At 51.7% G+C, this 23699-nt stretch overlaps 4 protein-coding genes across 8 annotated transcripts in view; 1 reads left to right on the top strand and 3 right to left on the bottom strand.

Annotated features, from left to right (window-relative positions):
• Positions 1 to 249: 249 nt before the first annotated feature.
• Positions 250 to 2604, bottom strand: LOC127469088 (acrosin-like). The gene is made up of 5 exons (XM_051782995.1): positions 2415 to 2604; positions 1915 to 2145; positions 1357 to 1622; positions 931 to 1076; positions 250 to 435 (listed from the first exon to the last, which is right to left on the bottom strand). The coding sequence occupies exons 1-5, from the start codon at positions 2483 to 2485 to the stop codon at positions 250 to 252; spliced, it is 900 nt and encodes a 299-aa protein (XP_051638955.1). The 5' UTR covers positions 2486 to 2604.
• Positions 2605 to 5432: 2828 nt separating this feature from the next.
• On the bottom strand, positions 5433 to 13032 carry LOC127469087 (acrosin-like). 4 transcript variants are annotated; one of them, XM_051782992.1, is made up of 5 exons: positions 7789 to 7975; positions 7289 to 7519; positions 6731 to 6996; positions 6305 to 6450; positions 5433 to 5799 (listed from the first exon to the last, which is right to left on the bottom strand). In XM_051782992.1, the coding sequence occupies exons 1-5, from the start codon at positions 7857 to 7859 to the stop codon at positions 5614 to 5616; spliced, it is 900 nt and encodes a 299-aa protein (XP_051638952.1). In that variant the 5' UTR covers positions 7860 to 7975; the 3' UTR covers positions 5433 to 5613. The 4 variants fall into 4 exon arrangements, with proteins under 4 accessions (XP_051638952.1, XP_051638954.1, XP_051638953.1 ...); XM_051782994.1 differs by lacking the exon at positions 7789 to 7975 and adding an exon at positions 12818 to 13032 and having other exon boundaries at positions 5434 to 5799; XM_051782993.1 differs by lacking the exons at positions 6305 to 6450; positions 6731 to 6996; positions 7289 to 7519; positions 7789 to 7975 and adding exons at positions 11334 to 11479; positions 11760 to 12025; positions 12318 to 12548; positions 12818 to 13028 and having other exon boundaries at positions 5442 to 5799.
• A 2150-nt stretch (positions 13033 to 15182) lies between these two features.
• LOC127469089 (acrosin-like) lies at positions 15183 to 17927 on the bottom strand. The gene is made up of 5 exons (XM_051782996.1): positions 17493 to 17927; positions 16991 to 17212; positions 16416 to 16681; positions 16002 to 16147; positions 15183 to 15553 (listed from the first exon to the last, which is right to left on the bottom strand). The coding sequence occupies exons 1-5, from the start codon at positions 17561 to 17563 to the stop codon at positions 15368 to 15370; spliced, it is 891 nt and encodes a 296-aa protein (XP_051638956.1). The 5' UTR covers positions 17564 to 17927; the 3' UTR covers positions 15183 to 15367.
• A 1959-nt stretch (positions 17928 to 19886) lies between these two features.
• RAB3GAP2 (RAB3 GTPase activating non-catalytic protein subunit 2) overlaps positions 19887 to 23699 on the top strand; it is a 45968-nt gene continuing 42155 nt past the window's right edge. For both annotated transcript variants that reach the window (XM_051782938.1, XM_051782937.1), the window contains exon 1: positions 19887 to 20106. In XM_051782938.1, coding sequence (XP_051638898.1) covers positions 19902 to 20106 — 205 coding nt within the window. In that variant the 5' untranslated portion in view covers positions 19887 to 19901. The remainder of the gene's footprint in view (positions 20107 to 23699) is intronic.

Raw genomic sequence — 23699 nt, 5'->3', positions numbered from 1 at the left:
CCGAGCATGGAAGTCTATCCCTTGCCCAGGGGGTGGAATTGGAGCAAAAACATGGTTAACGGTGAACACAGGTAACTTTATTTCAACAACTAAGTCAACTTCACTGTTTGCCTGCAGGCAGAAGAAGGGTGTGGGCAGGACAGAGCAGGCTTTTGACACTGAGGCTGCCTTGGGATCAGCAGGCATTGTCCCAGCAGGAAACGGTTGTGGTGCGCTGCAGCCTGCACTGGATCCTGTCTGTCCTGCTGCTCAAGAAGCACTTCCATATGGGCTTGCAGCCATCTCCGCCAGCATCCAATTGTAGAAGTACTGAGTGGAGGTGTAGATTCCGGGCTGCTTTGGTCTTGCACAGCCTCTTCCCCAGCTGGTCACTCCAACAACCCAGTAGTAGTCAGCGATGTTGTCCTTGCACATGAGAGGACCACCGCTGTCCCCCTGCAGTGGAGCAGAGAGGATTAAGGTCATGTTGGGTGGCCCCAGTCAGCACTGGGGCTGTCTCCTTCTCTCTCACAGCTGAGCTGTATTCCCAGCAGAGCAAGGTGCCAGGGATGTATTCACAGCACACCAAGGTGCTGGAGCATCCAGAACCTTGACTGTGAGTGGGTTGGGGTCCTGCCAGCTAGGGCTCTCTCTCATGTCTGCACAGTGATTCTGGATGTGCAAAGGATGGATGTTGCAGGATTGGCATCTGGACCCCAGGCCTGCCAAGAGGACTGGATGGACTTTCGGGGCAGAGTGACAGACTTCTGGGCACTGAGCAAGGACACATGGATGAAGAATGGGAGGGCAGCCCCAACAGCAGTGTGGATGTGGGGCTGGGAGAGTGACTGACTGACCGGTCAAGGCCCACCCGGGGCTGTGTTTGGGCAGTGCTGACCGGGCTGCCTGTGCTGCTGGGGGCCGAGTGGCTCATCACACACTCCTTCCTACCTGGCAGGTGTCGATGATGCCCTGTGGATAACCAGCACACAGGTTGGAGCTGTGGATTTTCCCCGCATACCACTGGCTGCTGTTGCAGAGCTTGAGATCGATGAGGTGGACCTGGGCCTCCTGCAGGAGATCGCTTGTTCTTGAAGCTGTGAGCACAGAAAGGAATGAGCACTCAGCAGCTCCTTGACATTTCTCCTGCCCTGCCTGAGGCTGATTCCCATTGCTAGGGCTTGGTTTGGCCTCTGGAGAGGCACTGGAGTGCTGTGTCCCTGCTGTGTGACTTTGGGCGCAAGCCAGGCCCATTTGTCCAGAGGCATCCATCCTGCAGTGGGACTCTGGCTTTGGCCTCTGCTGTCAGGAAGCCCAACCTGTCTCCCCAGGGTGCTGAGACTGCCCTCAGAGCCCGAGTCCTTCTTGGGAACTCACCCCTTGCAGTGGTGGCACCCCAGCCAGCGACAAAGCAGTAGAACAGATCTGACACTATCAGTGTCGGGTCGGGCACACAGGCCAGCTGGATGTAGGGGCTGCACTGGACAGGATGGTCCAGTTCCAGCATGGCAATGTCATTCTTCATGGTGTCTTTATTATAGTATTGGTGAAGGCGCAGCTGCTTAATGTAGCGGACTTGTGCCCCAGGGCCCGGTTGAGTCAACTGGGTGGCCCCGATCACCACGTACACCAGGCTGATGTTGCTGGAAGGCAGAAGCAGAGAAAGGGGTGAGAGGGAGCAGAGCCATGCACTGCAGCAGCCCAGCACTTGTCAGCCTTCAGTGCTATGGGGCACGGACTGCCCTAGTCTGCCTTGGGCTGTGGGAATGGTGAGCTGGGGCTGCTAAGAAGCAGTGGCATGAGACCAGCCTTCTCCTGAGCCCAGTCTGTCAGCTGGGCTCACTGCAAGCAAAGGGGATGGGAGTAAGACGTGGTGCCGGTGACAGGGCACCTGCTGGTGTTGTGAGGATACCCCCATTCCCTGCTCCTCCTTACGTGACAGAGTCAAAGCAGTGGGCTGCCGTGAGGACCCATTGCGGGTGGACGAGGGACCCTCCACACAAATGCCCCGTGTCTGGTATCCACTCATGCTGGAGGCTGACGAGCCAGGGCCAGGATGCTTCATGGGCACCTGTGCCACCCACGACGCGTGTCATGCCATAGTAGCCATATTGATAAGCGCTGGCACCGTAGTCATAACCGATGGCTCGGAGCCCACACATCGATCTGTAAGCAGAAAGTCATTACTGTGCTGCTCTGTGCTGCTGCTCAGGCTGAAGCTCAGCCATCTGCCCTCCCCACCAGCATGGACAGCAGGCCCACGGAGCCCACAGGTTGTGTGTCTGTCTGTGTCAGCACCTGGTTGCTGGCAAGGAACTGAGGCTCCCCCATGGGTTTTGGGAAGCTGGGGAATAGCCACAGGGGACAACGGGCCTGCTCCCATGGCCCTTCCTAAGCATCGCCCAAGCTCCCTCCCACAGCGTGGGGCCACTTACCCACAGTTGTCCCACGTGCCGTGCGCAAGCCCACACGTGGCCAGCAGGACAAGGAGGCAGAGCCAACTCATGGCTCTCAGAGGCACGTGTCAGCTGCAAGAAATGAGGGCTCCTCGCACCAGCACAGCCGCAGACGCAGTGCCTGCAGCAGCCACGTTGCTTGCGAAGGCCTCGTCCCCAGGGCTGATGTCACAGCGTGGTGGGTTCTGTGTTCTGGGCATGAGGATGGAGGCAGGAGCAACACAGAATTATAGAACCATAGAATGGTTTGGGCAGGAAGGGTCCTTCCGGATCATGTAGTTCTGACCCCCGTGATGCAGGTGGGGAGGGATTCCTTGCACTAGGCCAGGTTGTTCAAGGCCTGGCTCCAAACCTGTCCTGGAAGCCTTCTGGGCAGAGGGCATCTGCAGCTGCTCTGGGCAATCTGTGCCAGTACTGCACCACCCTCACACTCAAGAATTTCTTCCTTATATGTGAATTAAACTCACCATCAGACATTTTGAAGCCATTCCCCCTCGTCCTATCAATACTAGCTCTTGGAAGAATTCCATCTCCAGATTTCTTTGATGCCTCTTCTTGCAGGATGAGGCTTTGAAGACCCTGGGGTAGGCAGCTGTTGCGGAACATTCTGGGCAGGCAGCTCAATGTGCAGCTGTAGATTGAGCGCTGGGTGGCAGGAGCTCAAGACAAGAGCCTGTGAACTGCCAACTCTTTGCACAGTGAAGGGCACGGGGACCCGTGGTGCCAGCCAGGTGAATGGACATTGAGAGACACAGCAGGAGCCAATAGTTCAGGAGGGAGAACTGAGATTTTGGTGTGCTTAGACTGTGAGAGGATAAAAGCTCAGTGGTTCCTTTGATACGGTTCCCTCCTTGGAGGCACCAGTTTGAGCTGCTTCTATGTTACTGCATCATGAATAAATGGCTTTATGGAATGGGACATCTCTAACTCTGCTAAGAAAACCTGGGGGCCAATCACTACAGAAGCCTGGTCTCACTGTGTGAGAGTGGGGTGTGTAGGGAATCAAATGGGGCACCCACTGGCTCACTGGAACTGCACATGACTCCTCAATGGTCCAACATTCCTCACCAATTTGCCATCCCAGATGGGAGCCTTGGTCACTACCTCGGGAGCCTCCCTTCTCTAAACATGCAGCTGATGGCAGCAGGGAAGTAGGGCTGGAATCTTTGGAGCAGGGAGGATCCAAAGGGTGAGCATTAAAATTCCCTGAGCAGATTCTGCATGCATTATAAGGGTGGATTTGTCTCTCCATTGGTGTGGCATTTTGTGCAGATTTGGTGAAATTATTGGTAGTGGGTCAAGAACGGGTGCGTAGCCCGGTCGGAGTAAGCCACACATGGAGGAGCTGTGTAGGCCCCTGTAAGGTGCAAGGTGACGGGGCTCGAGTCTCTCGTATGACACAGAAGGGTTGTGGAGACCTGCATGGGGAGAGACTTGTGTCCCTCAGGCCGAGCAGGGCATGTGGAGTCTCTCGTACAGTGCAAGGGGAGGTAGGGTCCCTTGGCACATACAGAAAGGGAGCTGAAGTGCCTTTCTAGCATGTAAAAAGGGGTTTCAAGTCCCTCGTTCTCTTTGACATGATGGGAATTATCCCTGGCATAGATAAGGGGACATTTTTGACCAAGGTTGTGCAAAACTGGGAGAAGTTGTTATGTAGAGCAGAATTTTGGAAAGACCGTGCAATAACAATGTGCCAGGGGGACTGGCCAGCTAGAACCTGGTCTGCTAACTACTCAGGATAATGACCAACACCAAACTTTCACGACACACTTGCACTTAGTGTCTTTGTAGAGCAGGCAGCCCCTCACATCAGGAAATACTTTAAGAAGCATTTGTCAGGCTGGTAGGGACCAGTAGAGGTGTGGGACAGTTGGTCTCAGCGCAGCTCATATTTATTAAAACTAAGGGAAGAGTGCCACCCACCACGAGACAGGACCCTATTGCCCTGGGAGCCAAGAAAAGTATCCAGAAACAGAGAGACCAAAGTCAACCTTCGCTTGCCTTCACCTGGAAAAGGCAGCAACTGCCTCAGACATGTCAACACCGAGGCTTTACTGGATCCACTACCAATTCCACTTTTTTTTTGTTTATAAAATGTAACGGGTTGATTTTAATGGTCTAAAATTACAGGGCAAATTTGTGCAGTAATTAGATGACTTGTTAATTATTAGGTTGCGATAAGAAGTTTCTTTCCCATCCTGTGAGGATTATGTGCAGCATGCAGTCAAACCAGAGCAACAACCAGCAGTTTGTGCCTGTGCAACTGGCTCCTCAATCTCCCCTTCTCTCCATTTCCCGCACTTACTCTCTCCTCTCATCTTCCTTGACTCCTCCTGTCCTCCCTGTCCTTGTCTCCTCACAGATAAGGAGTCAACCCCTGTGATTTTTTCCCCCTGGATCCCAAGTTTGGCCCGCCTGTCAACAGATTTGGTGTTGCAAGTGCTGATAGCTGGCTCACCTTGGCCTTCCGTGGCATTACTGATGTGGTTTCCTGGCTCCTGCTGTTCCTGCCACGTTCCTCTCCCCAGAATGACCCCAACTCTTCCTTCGAGTATCTGTGAAGTGTGACCACCTTGCACATCACTCCCCATTAGCTACACATGATATTTGGCTCTTCCTTAGGGCACTGTGACTCCTGTCAGGAGGCAGGAATTTTGGTTGGCATACCCAGGAGTTTCCCAGGTCTCTCCCATGAGCCAAGACTTACATCACAGCCAAATAACAAGATTGTGTGCCCTAATGCTGCATCACCCCCCAGAGATGTCTGCAAGTGGCCTTGTTTTTTCTTATCCTCTTGCTAGCCTTGCTTGATTGTGCCACTTTCCTCCATCCCATTGTGGTTCAGAGCACTCTCCTCTCTGGCCACGCTCAGTTGCAGTCCCTGGGAGAAACTCGGTCCCTTTGTGCCCCAATGGTTCATTTTGCAGGTGCCGAGCATGGAAGTCTATCCCTTGCCCAGGGGGTGGAATTGGAGCAAAACATGGTTAACGGTGAACACAGGTAACTTTATTTCAACAACTAAGTCAACTTCACTGTTTGCCTGCAGGCAGAAGAAGGGTGTGGGCAGGACAGAGCAGGTTTTTGACACTGAGGCTGCCTTGGGATCAGCAGGCATTGTCCCAGCAGGAAACGGTTGTGGTGCGCTGCAGCCTGCACTGGATCCTGTCTGTCCTGCTGCTCAAGAAGCACTTCCATATGGGCTTGCAGCCATCTCCGCCAGCATCCAATTGTAGAAGTACTGAGTGGAGGTGTAGATTCCAGGCTGCTTTGGTCTTGCACAGCCTCTTCCCCAGCTGGTCACTCCAACAACCCAGTAGTAGTCAGCGATGTTGTCCTTGCACATGAGAGGACCACCGCTGTCCCCCTGCAGTGGAGCAGAGAGGATTAAGGTCATGTTGGGTGGCCCCAGTCAGCACTGGGGCTGTCTCCTTCTCTCTCACAGCTGAGCTGTATTCCCAGCAGAGCAAGGTGCCAGGGATGTATTCACAGCACACCAAGGTGCTGGAGCATCCAGAACCTTGACTGTGAATGGGTTGGGGTCCTGCAAGCTAGGGCTCTCTCTCATGTCTGCACAGTGATTCTGGATGTGCAAAGGATGGATGTTGCAGGATTGGCATCTGGTCCCCAGGCCTGCCAAGAGGACTGGATGGACTTTCGGGGCAGAGTGACAGACTTCTGGGACAATGGGGGCAGTGAGCAAGGACACGTGGATGGAGAATGGGAGGGCAGCCCCAACAGCAGCGTGGATGTGTGGCTGGGAGAGTGACTGACTGGCCGGTCAAGGCCCACCCGGGGCTGTGTTTGGGCAGTGCTGACCGGGCTGCCTGTGCTGCTGGGGGCCGAGTGGCTCATCACACACTCCTTCCTACCTGGCAGGTGTCGATGATGCCCTGTGGATAACCAGCACACAGGTTGGAGCTGTGGATTTTCCCCGCATACCACTGGCTGCTGTTGCAGAGCTTGAGATCGATGAGGTGGACCTGGGCCTCCTGCAGGAGATCGCTTGTTCTTGAAGCTGTGAGCACAGAAAGGAATGAGCACTCAGCAGCTCCTTGACATTTCTCCTGCCCTGCCTGAGGCTGATTCCCATTGCTAGGGCTTGGTTTGGCCTCTGGAGAGGCACTGGAGTGCTGTGTCCCTGCTGTGTGACTTTGGGCGCAAGCCAGGCCCATTTGTCCAGAGGCATCCATCCTGCAGCGGGACTCTGGCTTTGGCCTCTGCTGTCAGGAAGCCCAACCTGTCTCCCCAGGGTGCTGAGACTGCCCTCAGAGCCCGAGTCCTTCTTGGGAACTCACCCCTTGCAGTGGTGGCACCCCAGCCAGCGACAAAGCAGTAGAACAGATCTGACACTATCAGTGTCGGGTCGGGCACACAGGCCAGCTGGATGTAGGGGCTGCACTGGACAGGATGGTCCAGTTCCAGCATGGCAATGTCGTTCTTCATGGTGTCTTTATTATAGTATTGGTGAAGGCGCAGCTGCTTAATGTAGCGGACTTGTGCCCCAGGGCCCGGTTGAGTCAACTGGGTGGCCCCGATCACCACGTACACCAGGCTGATGTTGCTGGAAGGCAGAAGCAGAGAAAGGGGTGAGAGGGAGCAGAGCCATGCACTGCAGCAGCCCAGCACTTGTCAGCCTTCAGTGCTATGGGGCACGGACTGCCCTAGTCTGCCTTGGGCTGTGGGAATGGTGAGCTGGGGCTGCTAAGAAGCAGTGGCATGAGACCAGCCTTCTCCTGAGCCCAGTCTGTCAGCTGGGCTCACTGCAAGCAAAGGGGATGGGAGTAAGACGTGGTGCTGGTGACAGGGCACCTGCTGGTGTTGTGAGGATACCCCCATTCCCTGCTCCTCCTTACGTGACAGAGTCAAAGCAGTGGGCTGCCGTGAGGACCCATTGCGGGTGGACGAGGGACCCTCCACACAAATGCCCCGTGTCTGGTATCCACTCATGCTGGAGGCTGACGAGCCAGGGCCAGGACGCTTCGTGGGCACCTGTGCCACCCACGACGCGTGTCATGCCATAGTAGCCATACTGATAAGCGCTGGCACCGTAGTCATAACCGATGGCTCGGAGCCCACACATCGATCTGTAAGCAGAAAGTCATTACTGTGCTGCTCTGTGCTGCTGCTCAGGCTGAAGCTCAGCCGTCTGCCCTCCCCACCAGCATGGACAGCAGGCCTGCAGAGCCCACAGGTTGTGTGTCTGTCTGTGTCAGCACCTGGTTGCTGGCAAGGAACTGGGGCTCCCCCATGGGTTTTGGGAAGCTGTGACATAGCCACAGGGGACAACGGGCCTGCTCCCATGGCCCCTCCTAAGCATCGCCCAAACTCCCTCCCACAGCGTGGGGCCACTTACCCACAGTTGTCCCACGTGCCGTGCACAAGCCCGCACGTGGCCAGCAGGACGAGGAGGCAGAGCCAACTCATGGCTGCCAGAGGCACGTGTCAGCTGCAAGAAATGAGGGCTCCTCGCACCAGCACAGCCGCAGACGCAGTGCCCGCAGCAGCCGGTTGCCCGTGAACGCCTCGTCCCCAGGGCTGATGTCACAGCGTGGTGGGTTCTGTGTTCTGGGCGTGAGGATGGGGGCAGGAGCAACATAGAATCACAGAACCATAGAATGGTTTGGGCAGGAAGGGTCCTTCTGGATCATGTAGTTCTGACCCCCATGCTGCAGGTGGGGAGGGATTCCTTGCACTAGACCAGGTTGCTCAAGGCCTGGCTCCAAACCTGTCCTTGAAGCCTTCTGGGCAGAGGGCATCTGCAGCTACTCTGGGCAATCTGTGCCAGTACTGCACCACCCTCACAGTCGAGTGTTTCCTTCTAATATGTGATCTAAACCTACCCTCTGACATTCTGAAGCCATTCCCCCTTGTCCTATCACTACTTGCCCTCGTAAGAATTCTACCTCCAGCTTGAGCTGCTTCTATGTCAGTGCATCATGAATAAATGGCTTTATGGAATGGGACATCTCTAACTCTGCTAAGAAAACCTGGGAGCCAATCACTACAGAAGCCTGGTCTCACTGTGGGGTGTGTAGGGAATCAAATGGGGCACCCATTGGCTCACTGGAACTGCCCATGACTCCTCAATGGTCCAACATTCCTCACCAATTTGCCATCCCAGATGGGAGCCTTGGTCACTGCCTCGGGAGCCTCCCTTCTCTAAACATGCAGCTGATGGCAGTGGATGCATTCAACTGGAATCTTTGGAGCAGGGAGGAGCCAAAGGGTGAGCGTTAAAATTCCCTGAGCAGATTCTGCATGCATTATAAGGGTGGATTTTAGTCTCTCCATTGGTGTGGCATTTTGTGCAGATTTGGTGAAATTATTGGTAGTGGGTCAAGAACGGGTGCGCAGCCTGGTTGGAGTAAGGCACACATGGAGGAGCTGTGTAGGCCCCTGTAAGGTGCAAGGTGACGGGGCTCGAGTCTCTCGTATGACACAGAAGGGTTGTGGAGACCTGCATGGGGAGAGACTTGTGTCCCTCAGGCCGAGCAGGGCATGTGGAGTCTCTCGTACAGTGCAAGGGGAGGTAGGGTCCCTTGGCACATACAGAAAGGGAGCTGAAGTGCCTTTCTAGCATGTAAAAAGGGGTTTCAAGTCCCTCGTTCTCTTTGACATGATGGGAATTATCCCTGGCATAGATAAGGGGACATTTTTGACCAAGGTTGTGCAAAACTGGGAGAAGTTGTTATGTAGAGCAGAATTTTGGAAAGACCGTGCAATAACAATGTGCCAGGGGGATTGGCCAGCTAGAACCTGGTCTGCTAACTACTCAGGATAATGACCAACACCAAACTTTCACGACACACTTGCACTTAGTGTCTTTGTAGAGCAGGCAGCCCCTCACATCAGGAAATACTTTAAGAAGCATTTGCCAGGCTGGTAGGGACAAGTAGAGGTGTGGGACAGTTGGTCTCAGCGCAGTTCATATTTATTAAAACTAAGGGAAGAATGCCACCCACCACGAGACAGGACCCTATTGCCCTGGGAGCCAAGAAAAGTATCCAGAAACAGAGAGACCAAAGTCAACCTTCGCTTGCCTTCACCTGGAAAAGGCAGCAACTGCCTCAGACATGTCAACACCGAGGCTTTACTGGATCCACTACCAATTCCACTTTTTTTTGTTTATAAAATGTAACGGGTTGATTTTAATGGTCTAAAATTACAGGGCAAATTTGTGCAGTAATTAGATGACTTGTTAATTATTAGGTTGCGATAAGAAGTTTCTTTCCCATCCTGTGAGGATTATGTGCAGCATGCAGTCAAACCAGAGCAACAACCAGCAGTTTGTGCCTGTGCAACTGGCTCCCCAATCTCCCCTTCTCTCCATTTCCCACGCTTATACTCTCCTCTCATCTTCCTTGACTCCTCCTGTCTTCCCTGTCCTTGTCTCCTCCCAACTAAAGAGCCAACCTCTGTGATTTTTTCCCCCTGGATCCCAAGTTTGGCCCGCCTGTCAGTAGACTTGGTGTTGCAAGTGCTGATAGCTGGCTCACCTTGGCCTTCCGTGGCATTACTGATGTGGTTTCCTGGCTCCTGCTGTTCCTGCCACGTTCCTCTCCCCAGAATGACCCCAACTCTTCCTTCGAGTATCTGTGAAGTGTGACCACCTTGCACATCACTCCCCATTAGCTACACATGATATTTGGCTCTTCCTTAGGGCACTGTGACTCCTGTCAGGAGGCAGGAATTTTGGTTGGCATACCCAGGAGTTTCCCAGGTCTCTCCCATGAGCCAAGACTTACATCACAGCCAAATAACAAGCTGGTGTGCCCTAATGCTGCATCACCCCCCAGAGATGTCTGCAAGTGGCCTTGTTTTTTCCTATCCTCTTGCTAGCCTTGCTTGATTGTGCCACTTTCCTCCATCCCATTGTGGCTCAGAGCACTCTCCTCTCTGGCCACGCTCAGTTGCAGTCCCTGGGAGAAACTCGGTCCCTTTGTGCCCCAATGGTTCATTTTGCAGGTGCCGAGCATGGAAGTCTATCCCTTGCCCAGGGGGTGGAATTGGAGCAAAACATGGTTAACGGTGAACACAGGTAACTTTATTTCAACAACTAAGTCAACTTCACTGTTTGCCTGCAGGCAGAAGAAGGATGTGGGCAGGACAGAGCAGGCTTTTGACACTGAGGCTGCCTTGGGATCAGCAGGCATTGTTCCAGCAGGAAACAGTTGTGGTGCGCTGCAGCCTGCACTGGATCCTGTCTGTCCTGCTGCTCAAGAAGCACTTCCATATGGGCTTGCAGCCATCTCCGCCAGCATCCAATTGTAGAAGTACTGAGTGGAGGTGTAGATTCCAGGCTGCTTTGGTCTTGCACAGCCTCTTCCCCAGCTGGTCACTCCAACAACCCAGTAGTAGTCAGCGATGTTGTCCTTGCACATGAGAGGACCACCGCTGTCCCCCTGCAGTGGAGCAGAGAGGATTAAGGTCATGTTGGGTGGCCCCAGTCAGCACTGGGGCTGTCTCCTTCTCTCTCACAGCTGAGCTGTATTCCCAGCAGAGCAAGGTGCCAGGGATGTATTCACAGCACACCAAGGTGCTGGAGCATCCAGAACCTTGACTGTGAATGGGTTGGGGTCCTGCAAGCTAGGGCTCTCTCTCATGTCTGCACAGTGATTCTGGATGTGCAAAGGATGGATGTTGCAGGATTGGCATCTGGTCCCCAGGCCTGCCAAGAGGACTGGATGGACTTTTGGGGCAGAGTGACAGACTTCTGGGGCACTGAGCAAGGACACATGGATGGAGAATGGGAGGGCAGCCTCAACAGCAGTGTGGATGTGGGGCTGGGAGAGTGACTGACTGGCCGGTCAAGGCCCACCCGGGGCTGTGTTTGGGCAGTGCTGACCGGGCTGCCTGTGCTGCTGGGGGCCGAGTGGCTCATCACACACTCCTTCCTACCTGGCAGGTGTCGATGATGCCCTGTGGATAACCAGCACACAGGTTGGAGCTGTGGATTTTCCCCGCATACCACTGGCTGCTGTTGCAGAGCTTGAGATCGATGAGGTGGACCTGGGCCTCCTGCAGGAGATCGCTTGTTCTTGAAGCTGTGAGCACAGAAAGGAATGAGCACTCAGCAGCTCCTTGACATTTCTCCTGCCCTGCCTGAGGCTGATTCCCATTGCTAGGGCTTGGCTTGGCCTCTGGAGAGGCACTGGAGTGCTGTGTCCCTGCTGTGTGACTTTGGGCGCAAGCCAGGCCCATTTGTCCAGAGGCATCCGTCCTGCAGCGGGACTCTGGCTTTGGCCTCTGCTGTCAGGAAGCCCAACCTGTCTCCCCAGGGTACTGAGACTGCCCTCAGAGCCCGAGTCCTTCTTGGGAACTCACCCCTTGCAGTGGTGGCACCCCAGCCAGCGACAAAGCAGTAGAACAGATCTGACACTATCAGTGTCGGGTCGGGCACACAGGCCAGCTGGATGTAGGGGCTGCACTGGACAGGATGGTCCAGTTCCAGCATGGCAATGTCGTTCTTCATGTTGACTTTATTATAGTATTGGTGAAGGCGCAGCTGCTTAATGTAGCGGACTTGTGCCCCAGGGCCCGGTTGAGTCAACTGGGTGGCCCCGATCACCACGTACACCAGGCTGATGTTGCTGGAAGGCAGAAGCAGAGAAAGGGGTGAGAGGGAGCAGAGCCATGCACTGCAGCAGCCCAGCACTTGTCAGCCTTCAGTGCTAAGGGGCACTGACTGCCCTAGTATGCCTTAGGCTGTGGGAATGGTGAGCTGGGGCTGCTAAGAAGCAGTGGCATGAGACCAGCCTTCTCCTGAGCCCAGTCTGTCAGCTGGGCTCACTGCAAGCAAAGGGGATGGGAGTAAGACGTGGTGCCGGTGACAGGGCACCTGCTGGTGTTGTGAGGATACCCCCGTTCCCTGCTCCTTCTTACGTGACAGAGTCAAAGCAGTGGGCTGCCGTGAGGACCCATTGCGGGTGGACGAGGGACCCTCCACACAAATGCCCCGTGTCTGGTATCCACTCATGCTGGAGGCTGACGAGCCAGGGCCAGGATGCTTCATGGGCACCTGTGCCACCCACGACGCGTGTCATGCCATAGTAGCCATATTGATAAGCGCTGGCACCGTAGTCATAACCGATGGCTCGGAGCCCACACATCGATCTGTAAGCAGAAAGTCATTACTGTGCTGCTCTGTGCTGCTGCTCAGGCTGAAGCTCAGCCGTCTGCCCTCCCCACCAGCATGGACAGCAGGCCCGCGGAGCCCACAGGTTGTGTGTCTGTCTGTGTCAGCACCTGGCTGCTGGTAAGGAACTGGGGCTCCCCCATGGGTTTTGGGAAGCCGGGGAATAGCCACAGGGGACAACGGGCCTGCTCCCACGGCCCGTCCTAAGCATCGCCCAAGCTCCCTCCCACAGCGTGGGGCCACTTACCCACAGTTGTCCCACGTGCCGTGCACAAGCCCGTACGTGGCCAGCAGGACGAGGAGGCAGAGCCAACTCATGGCTGCCAGAGGCACGTGTCAGCTGCAAGAAGTGAGGGCTCCTCGCACCAGCACAGCCGCAGACGCAGTGCCCGCAGCAGCCGGTTGCCCGTGAAGGCCTCGTCCCCAGGGCTGATGTCACAGCGTGGTGGGTTCTGTGTTCTGGGTACTTAGGCCTCTGGTGTGGGGGTGGAGGCAGGAGCAACATAGAATTGTTGAACCATGGAATGGTTTGGGCTGGAAGGGACCCTAGGGGTCATGTAGTTCTGACCCCCGTGCTGCAGGTGGGGAGGGATTCCTTGCACTAGGCCAGGTTGTTCAAGGCCTGGCTCCAAACCTGTCCTTGAAGCCTGCCATGCAGAGAGCATCTGCAGCTGCTCTGGGCAATCTGTGCCAGTACTGTACCACCCTCACAGTTGAGAATTTCCGTCTAATATGTGATCTGAACCTACCCTCTGACATTTTGAAGCCATTCCCCCTTGTCCTATCACTACTTGCCCTCGTAAGAATTCTACCTCCAGCTTGAGCTGCTTCTATGTCAGTGCATCATGAATAAATGGCTTTATGGAATGGGACATCTCTAACTCTGCTAAGAAAACCTGGGAGCCAATCACTACAGAAGCCTGGTCTCACTGTGTGAGAGTGGGGGGTGTGTAGGGAATCAAATGGGGCACCCATTGGCTCACTGGAACTGCCCATGACTCCTCAATGGTCCAACATTCCTCACCAATTTGCCATCCCAGATAGGAGCCTTGGTCACTACCTCAGGAGCCTCCTTTCTCCAAACATGCAGCTGATGGCAGCGGGGGAGTACAGCTGGAATCTTTGGAGCAGGGAGGAGCCAAAGGGTGAGCGTTAAAATTCCCTGAGCAGATTCTGCATACATTTTAATGGTGGATTTTGAGTCTCTCCATTGGTGTGGCATTTTGTGCAGATTTGGTGAAATTATTGGTAGTGGGTCAAGAACGGGTGCGGAGCCTGGTTGGAGTAAGGCACACATGGAGGAGCTGTAAGGTGCAAGGTGACGGGGCTCGAGTCTCTCGTATGACACAGAAGGGTTGTGGAGACCTGCATGGGGAGAGACTTGTGTCCCTCAGGCCGAGCAGGGCATGTGGAGTCTCTCGTACAGTTCAAAGGCCGTGTCACAGATTTACTTCTTCTAAAAAGAACCAAGCAGGGAATTTTTTCTTTCCCCTGACTCTCCTTAAAAGAGAGATGCTGAACGAGGGAGGGGGAAGGGGTAATTGACCCACATAAAAAATCTAACTAGCCGGCCTGCATTCCAAGGGGATGGCCCTCTCTAAGCCTGTGGGGAGGGGTGATGAGGTTTTTTTTTTCTCTCCTCGGAAACGGTGGCCCTTCACTTTTGCCTCAACTCAGGCGAGGTATATGCTGGAAAGGCTCCAAGGTCGTTTTGTTCTCGGCCTAGTCATCTGGCTGTTTTCTGGCCCCACCTTGCCTGCACCATGTTCTGCCCCCAGCTCAGATCTGCTCAGATTTCCTGGGAGAGGCTTGACCTATCTGCAGAGGAACTTTTTGGGAGGAGGTCACCCTTTCCCTCCTCCACTCCCTTGTTTGGCAGCAGTTTGTGCCCACTAAAAGGGGGAAATCCCGGCCACAGCCAGCAGCAGACAGCGTGAGTTTTTGTGGGAAGAAGCCCTTTTTTCCCCTTTTCCCCTTCGCCTTCTCGGTGGTGGGGGGAAAATCTCCACTTTCGGCTTCTCCTGCACACTGGGGCCTCACGTGGCGACAGTCAGAGCCCAAGAGCGCCCCTGCCAACCACCACCGAGCAACTGCAGGCTCTGCTCCTCCAGTGATCCAGCAGTGCCCACTGCTGACCGTGGTTAGAATTGCACCAAAAAGCGGGAATGTACCGAACTGTTTCATTTTGAAGGGGATTTTTGGGTACAGGATTAGTGTTGGGTTTTTTTTGTGTTCTGTTGTTGTTCTGCCAATACACGTATATCCTTTAATAAAGGGATGTTATTTTTTTCTTTCTCCATACTTCCTCGATTGGAGCCTCTTAATTTCGGATTTACAATTGCTGAGAGAGAGGAGTTTGGTCTACATCATGACTCATCCTTCATAGCAAAACAGTTCAGTCTCATTAAACTGAGACACTACCTCTGCTTGGTGTGCCAGATTCCTCCATCCCATTGTGGCTCAGAGCATTCTCCTCTCTGGCCACGCCCAGTTGCAGCCCTTGGGAGAAACTTGGTCCCTTTGTGCCCCAGTGGTTCATTTTGCAGATGCCGAGCATGGAAGTCTATCCCTTGCCCAGGGGGTGGAATTGGAGCAAAACATGGTTAACGGTGAACACAGGTAACTTTATTTCAACAACTAAGTCAACTTCACTGTTTGCCTGCAGGCAGAAGAAGGGTGTGGGCAGGACAGAGCAGGCTTTTGACACTGAGGCTGCCTTGGGATCAGCAGGCATTGTCCCAGCAGGAAACGGTTGTGGTGCGCTGCAGCCTGCACTGGATCCTGTCTGTCCTGCTTCTCAGGAAGCACCACCATATGGGTTCAGGCCCAACTGGACCAGGATCCAGTCGTAGAAATACTGAGTGGAGGTGTAGACTCCAGGCTGCCTTACTCTCGCGCAGCCTCTTCCCCAGCTGGTCACTCCAACTATCCAGAAATAGTCAGCGATGCTGTCTTGGCACATGAGAGGACCACCGCTGTCCCCCTGCAGCAGAGCAGAGAGGATTAGGGTCATGTTGGGTGGCCCCGGTCAGTACTGGGGCTGTCTCCTGCCTCATAGTCCCTGCCAGAGGTATATTCTCGGCAAAGTAAGGTGCTGGAGCCTCCAGAACCTTGGCTGCAAGCAGGTTGGGGTCCTGCAAGGTAGGGCGCTCTCACCTCTGCAGAGTGATTCTGGACACGTGGAGGACAGAGGTTCCACCTGAACCTCTGGGCTGCCAAGAGTACTCAATGGACTTTCTGGGACAATGGGGGCACTGAGCAAGGATACATGGATGGAGGATGGGAGGGCAGCCCCAACAGCAGTGTGGATGTGGGGCTGGGAGAGTGACTGACTGGCCGGTCAAGGCCCACCCGGGGCTGTGTTTGGGCAGTGCTGATCGGGCTGCCTGTGCTGCTGGGGGCCGAGTGGCTCATCACACACTCCTTCCTACCTGGCAGGTGTCAATCTTGCCCTCTGGGTAACCAGCACACACATTGTGGATGTGGATTTTCCCAGCATACCATCGGCTGCTGTTGCAGAGCTTGAGATCGATGAGGTGGACCTTGGCTTCCTGCAGGAGATCACTTGATTTTTGAGCTGTTAGCACAGAAAGGAATAAGCACTCAGCAGCTCCTTGACAGTTCTCCTACCATTCCTGGGGCTGATTCCCTGTCCCTAGAGCTTGGTTTTGCCTCTAGAGTCCTGTGTCCCTGCTGTGTGACTTGCAGGCCAAGCCCATTTGTCCAGAGGTATCTGTCCTGCAGCAGGACAGAGGCTGCTTTGGCCTCTACTGCTGGGAAGCCCAACCTGTCTCCCCAGAGTGCTGAGCTTGTTCTCAGGATATGAGTCCTTCTTGGGAACTCACCCCTTGCAGCAGTGGCACCCCAGCCAGCGACATAGCAGTTTTCCAGCTCTGACACTGGCTGCGTGGGGTCAGGCACACAGCCCATCTGAATGTAGCGGTTGCACTGGACAGGCTTGTTCAGTTCCAGCAAAGCGATGTCATTGCTCATGTCATCTCTATTATAAGATTCGTGAACCCGCAGCTGCTTAATCCGGCGCAATACTGCCCATCGGCCTGGCTTAGTCAGCTGGGTGGCCCCAATCACCAAGTACAACACACTTATATTTCTGGAAGATAGATGGAGAGAGAGGTGAGAGGGAGTAGATCTGCTGCAGCAGCCCAGCACTTGCCAGCCTTCAGTGTTATGGAGGGTGGGACTGCCCTAGTATGCCGTAGGCTGTGGGAATGGTGAGCTGGGGGCTGCTAGGAAGCAGTGGCACGAGACCAGCCTTCTCTTGAGCAGCATCTCAATTGGGCTCTACAGAGCCCAGGCAATGGGCATACTGCAAGGAAAGGGGATGGGAGTAAGGCATGGTGCTGCTGACAGGGCACCTGCTGGTGTTGTGGAGATATCCCCAATTCCTGTTCCTCCTTACCTGACATCGTCAAAGCAGTGAGCTGCTGTGAGGACCCACTCTGCGCTGATGAGAGACCCTCCACACAGATGCCTTGTGCCTGGTATCCTGGGATGCTTGATGCTGATGAGCCAGGGCCAGGCCCCTTCCTTGGCACCTGTGCCACCCACAACACGTGTTTCTTCAAAATAATCAACCAAGTGCTCATAGTCATACACCGCTGGTCGGAGCCCACAGATTGCTCTGTAAGCAGAAAGTCATTACTGTGCTGCTCTGTGCTGCTGCTCAGGCTGAAGCTCAGCCATCTGCCCTCCCCACCAGCTGTTTCATGGACAGCAGGCTCGTGGAGCCCATGGGGTGTGTGTCTGTCTGTGTCAGCACCTGGCTGCTGGCAAGGAACTGTGGCTCCCCCATAGGTTTTGGGAAGCTGGGGCATAGCTGTGGGGTACAAGCGGGCCCAGCCCCCTCCAGGAACCCCCCTAAGCATCACCCAAGCTCCCTTCCAGAGCATGGGGCCACTTACCCGCAATTTTCCCATGAGCTGTGCGCAAGCCCGCACGTGGCCAGCAGGACGAGGAGGCAGAGCCAACTCATGGCTGCCAGAGGCACGTGTCAGCTGCAGGAATGAGGGCTCTTTGCACCAGCACAGCTGCAGACTCGGTGCCCACAGCAGCCACGTTGCCTGCGAAGGCCTCGTCCCTGAGGCTGATGTCACAGCGTGGTGGGTTCTGTGTTCTGGGCACTGGGGCCTCTGGCGTGGGGGTGGGGGCAGGAGCAACAGAGAATGGTTTGGACTGGAAAAGACCTTAAGGATCATCTACTTCTTACCCCCCACTTTCATGTGCAGGGACACCCTGGACAATAGAGCAGCTTTCTCCAAGCCTGGCTCCAAACCTGTCCTTGAAGCCTTCCAGGGAGGGGGCATCCATAGCTGCTCTGGGCAACTTGTGTCGGTGCCTCACCATCCTCACAGTCAAGAATTTCTTCCTACTACCTAATCTAAACCTACTAAACTTACTTGCTAAATTATTCATTGCCTTATTTTATGCTTTAATTGGTATCTTGGCAGTTTTGTAACTTGACTTCTTTGTGTACAGCAAACCAGGCAGGGATATGACAGTCTTACACTGTGCACTTGTCTCTAAAGAAGAAGATTTTCATAATGTGATGAAAGCTTCACTAAAGAATGATAAAACTGGTTGTTAATTTAATTACTTGCATATTCTTTATTTATTCACTTGAGATTATTAGTGACTGTGCATGTTACGGGTCTAAAATGGCATGAAATATGTTTTTCCTCACAGGCTTTACATGTTCAAATCTTCAGTGTCATTATCCATTCCTTATAACAGTGTCTCAACCTTTCCTACACCGTGACCTTGTTTTCGAATAACATTATTCCCATTGTTCCATAGCTTGTAATTTTATGCCCAATCAGAAAAACAGCATTCAGCAACTCTGTATTGAATAGCCACAGGATTATTCATCTGTTTAAATTCAAGTCTAACCTGTGTATTGCCTGAGAACCCAATCCAGCATGAAGCTTCTCTTATTAAAATCTATTCAGTCTTAGAAGGTGTTTAAATACCATCCAGAAGATCTAGACCACAAACTAAACTTGCAGAAGGACTTGAACCACTTGCTCAATCATTTCTGCTTTTAACTTCTCAAGACACACGTTATTTTTTCCATCACCATCATCATAGCTGGGCTTTGCAAACAAAGATTTGGGAAGGGCTCTACCCACATTTGCTACAAGTGCACTGGTGGCTTAAGAGGCCAATGCGAGATGGACAAGTCCGGTTGCAAAAGGCACAGCAAAAGAACTCCTTGGATGGTATCCAAGGACACACATTGTTATCTATGAAATAAAAGACACCTGTGTGAAAACAAGAAACTGAATTTTTATATTTATAGATATATAATAAAAAAATAGAAAAAATAAATACATATATATATAAATATATCTGAAATGTCATGGTTGACTAGGATCCATTTAAAAATTTGCCAAGTCTTGTGTACAGGGCATTTTGTGTTTCTTTAGGGCCCAGAAAACATTCCTTGGTGTTCTTCCCACACATGCTTTTTTTTCCTCCTTGTCCTGAGGGAAGGTTTTTGAGGCTGAGGATCGGCTGTCAGCACTGTACTGATGTCACTCCACAACAAATCTCACTCATCATAATCACTGCTGCCACTCAGATGCCTCAGCATCCAGAGGAGGAATAGAAATCGGTTGGCAATAAAACCATAAAATCTCTTTGTATTTGCAAGAGCAATTAAGATTGAAAGAAACCCTGTTCTCACTACCCACTGGAGGTGTTACCTATTCTTCACAGTAACATGGGTGTTTGGGGCCCTGCTAGTTCACCATTAGACCCGGATGGTGAAATCCGGCTGAGGGAGCTGGGATCGTTTACCCCGAAGAGGAGGAGGCTCAGGGGTGACCTTTTGCTCTCTACAAGTGCCTGAAGGGAGGGTGTAGCCAGGTGGCTGGTCGGTCTCTTCTCCCAGGGAAGTAGCCACAGGATGAGAGGATATAGCCTCAAGCTGTGCCAGAGGAGGTTTAGGTTGGACATTAGGAGGAATTCCTTCACAAGAAAGGGTTGATTAGACATTGGGTTGAACTGCCCAGGGAGGTGCTGGAGTCACGTCCCTGGAGATGCCTAAGGAAAGACTTGACGTGGCACTTGGTGCCGTGGTCTAGTTGGCACAGCAACATTGGGTCGGAGGCTAGCCTCGATGATCTCAGAGGTCTTTTCCAACCTAACTGACTCCGTGAAACCCTACCAGCGCCTCGCGTTTAACCCCCCTGCACTCCCCTTTAAATCCCACAGCACCTCCCGGTAAATCCCGGTCCCGCCCCCGCCCCTCAGTGACCGCCCCCTTCGCCCCGCCCACAGCTGCCGGTGCCACGTGACAGCTCCCGCGGCGCATGCGCCGTGCGCGGGTCCGCGCCGGGCCCGAGGGAAGTCGTGGACGGTTTCCGGGTTGGGCGGTGGCACCGGGATCGGGATCAGGATCGGGGATCATGTCCTGCACCCTCGTCCCCTTCGGCCACTTCCAGGACCTGGAGGCGGCCCGCGACTTCCTGTGCCCGCACCGCCGCCCGGGCAGCGCCGCGGCCGGCAGGGATAGCGGTGAGTGCGCCCCGAGGTGCGGGGCCGCGGGGGCCCGGCCTGGCGGGGCGCTGGTGGCGGGGCCGCCCCCGCGGGGCTCAGGGCAGCGGGGCAGGCTCGGCCCTCCCGCGGGACTGGCTCCGCGCCGGTCGCGGCCGGACGTGTCTGACGGCGAGGCCGGTGCCGGCTGCACCCCCTCGTCCCCGCTCTCTGAACCCCCCGCCCGCTCCCGGGTGACCGCGGTAACCCCGAGTGCTCGGGGTCGTTACCGTGGTAAAGGCCCTTAAAGGGTGGGTGTCCCGCCACAGCTGCCACATCTTCACCTGCAAGGTCAGGTTTTCCTGATGTCCAGAAGTTTCAGGTGTCAGTCCTTACCTTGTGGTGTGAAGTTCTCTGGCCGGTGACCCCGCATGCCTCAAACTTCGAGGTGAAAGTTGCAGGTGTCTGAAGATGCTCTTAATAAAGAATCACAGAGCCACACGTTGTGCACACAAGGTTGTCTAATAATGCATAATACACTTTAAGTATGCTAAAGGTTTAGTTTGGCAGCTTAAATTTAAAGGGAGCAAATCTTACAGCGACTACAGTCTGGAGCTGTGGACCAGGTTTCTGTTGTGCGAGGCAGGGCACAGCGAAGGCTGAACTGCCCAGCACAGAAACTGTGTGTTCTCAGCAGATCCATGCCCAGGGTAGACAGTACAGGGAATGGAAACAGTGTTTCTTGTGTGTTGTTACTGCCATACTGCGTTAACTGTGTACATATATGTGTGTGTGTATGTGTATATATAAAAACTGTATATGCAAACTGTTTCTGGAAACAGTATGGAAAGAAAGTGTTCAAAATGGTTAATGAGGATGCTTGTAAAAGTCCTCACAGCTGTAAACAGCTTTGAGAGAAAGCAGGAAGGTGCTTATATAAAAAGGTTAAAATGTCTATGGGGAAATTAAAAGAGAGGGAATTCATAGGATGGTTTGTGTTGGAAGTGACCTCTAATCTAGTCCAATCCCCGTGCCATGGGCAGGGACACCTTCCACTAGACCAGGCTGCTCAAAGCCCCATCCAGCCTGGCCTTGAACACTTCCAGGGATGGGACATCCACAGCTTCTCTGGGCAACCTGTTCCAGTGCCTTATCTTCTTTGTTATAAAATTTCTTCCTAATATGCAGTATAAATACAGTCTCTTCCAGTTTAATACTGTTGGCCCCTGTGCTGTCAAAAAGATGATACAACAATTGTAAACAAAGTTTAAAAAGATACTGTATGTTCAGCTACTTAATTTTGCCACTAAAACTTCTCTGTGCATAAGTTTTGGTAGAAAAGTTTTCTGCTGCTACTTGTGCTTGTTCATTGACTCTGATACTTCTCTGGAAAATCCATACAGGTTCCATATGGCTTTTCTTTTAGTATCTATATCTAAAGGAGGGATTCTGGAACTGGAAGGTTCATGTTAGTGTCTTGAATTCTGAAGATAAAAGCAAAGGATTGTTATGGGCTTGTGTTTCTAAAAGTATGTGCTGAAAGAAATTAAAATATATCTCTCATATTTGGTGCTATGTGTGAAAGACATTTTTATAAAATGTCTTTTGGATACTTTTGTTAGATTGGATTTGTCAAATGGCAGCTGTAAAAGGGGAAAATATTTAGTATGTTGTAAAACTACCTGAGCTGGCAGAAGCAGTGATAGAAGCAAAGATGCATATTCCAAAATGTGCTATTCTGATATTTTAATGAGTGGGCTATATTCTGGACTGTTTTTATATTTGCTCCTTCAGTCATTGAGACAGAGTGTTCTTCAAAATACTGCTCATTTAGATTCATTGACATTTTTTGGATTTGTGCCTGGGATTTTTTGATACCACAGCTGTTTTCATAGTTTGGGATAAATGAGCATAAATACCAGCAAGTGAGAGTTCCCGAAGTGGCTTAGACACAGGATTATAACTTAGTAATTTTGAAGCAGAAATTCTTAGTGCATTTGTCCGTGACAGGGAGAAATGCTGCTGCAACTTGCAGAGGTATCTTAGAAGTATATAAATTGTGGAGGTATCCTAAGTTAGAAAAGGCTGGGTTTGGCTGTGTGGAACTGGAGATTGTTTTCCCATCAGGCTTGTTCCTTCAGTTCTACTTTGCTGCTGCTTTGTGTCCCAACCAGGTGAGCAGCTGAGCTACAGGGTTGCTTTGTAACTCGGGCTGAGATGGGAGGGTCTGGATCCTGCAGTTACTACCTGTCTGGTGGTCTTGCACCCTCAGTTCTTACTCTGATTAGAAATACTTAATTCAGTTTTTCATTCTCTCTTTCTTTACCTTTTCCCCCCCACACTAATCTGTTCATTTTTCTTAGTAAGCAAGTGTCTAGTTGCATGGCAATCCAAAATTACTCCCTTTTCTCTTGGATGATTGTTGTGTACCTTAACTGTTCTATTGTTCACAAGGAAGGGCTCTTTGCTGTAAATAAAGTTTAAATGAGGTAGTGTGAGAACATGTGACAAATCTCTGCTTCTCATGTTGTGCACCAAGGAAAGAAAAAAATTTTGTCCAAGCAAATTCTTCATGGTTTTGTTTGTGGTTTTTAAGTGCATATTGCACTTCTATGGCAGAAAGAACTAAGGCAAATATTTTTAACTAAGCAAGATATAAATAAATGGTTTTTAGTAGGGAATACTTCAGTTAAAACTGTTCCACTGACAGAACATACTGTTTTAAAACAGTAGTTTAATAAAGTTGCATGTTTAAAAACTTGAATTTTCATCTCCTTTTGTATTTTTACTCTCTAGGAGGAAAACCTAAGGAGTAGTTTGTTTTTACTGATAAGTTCAACAAAGAAAATACGTTCATTTTCTATGAAATGCAACTTTTGTCCTAAACTGTGTTTATTTGCACATAACCAATTATATAAATATCAGTAAACACATGTCAAAGGTATAATTTTTTTTTTTATTTCAATCTGGAGGACTAGCACTTTTTATTTGCTTCCTTTTTTTTTTTTTTTTGAAGTTACACTGCCTTTGTATGGAAACTCTTACTGGCATTTGAAAGTTGTAGTTAAAGGGAAAATGCTGGCTACCTTAAGGAAATAAATGTATATTAAATATTTTTGTTTAACAAAACGCATTTCAGTTAACACTTTTTTTTCTTGAGTCATAACTTTATGTTTTAGGTGTTTAGTAGAACTTTCAAAAGCCCCTGTCAGGTTTTGAATAACAAATGCTTTTGAAAAGGTACCTCTGGAATCTTCAGTATGTGGGGTTTAGGGTTTTCACTGGGAACTGAAGGCCTTGTCTTTTTTGTTTTCTTAGTTATAGATCAAAGAAGTTTTTTATGCTGTTTTAACTTTGGCCGTTTTTTCATTCTAACAGAACTAACCACAATATTTTCTATGAGTGTACTTGCTACAAAAAAAAATATTAACCTGGTTAAAGTAAAAGCATTTTTGCAGTAACATTTTAAATGAAGAGAATTTGCTTGCTTCTGAAAATGGAAGCAGTATCCACTTCTAAACCAAATTAAATTTAATAAAATTTTTAACTTAGATGTCTTTAATATGAATAAAAAAGCTGTATCTTCTCACCTAGTTGTATTTAACATAGCAGCACAATTCATTTATTTATAAGTT

Source organism: Manacus candei, unplaced genomic scaffold (assembly GCF_025592945.1).
Source record: "Manacus candei isolate 608988 ecotype Guabito, Panama unplaced genomic scaffold, ASM2559294v1 h1tg000017l, whole genome shotgun sequence".
NCBI classification, from domain to species: Eukaryota; Metazoa; Chordata; class Aves; order Passeriformes; family Pipridae; genus Manacus; species Manacus candei.
This window is presented reverse-complemented; position numbering and strand designations above follow the sequence as displayed.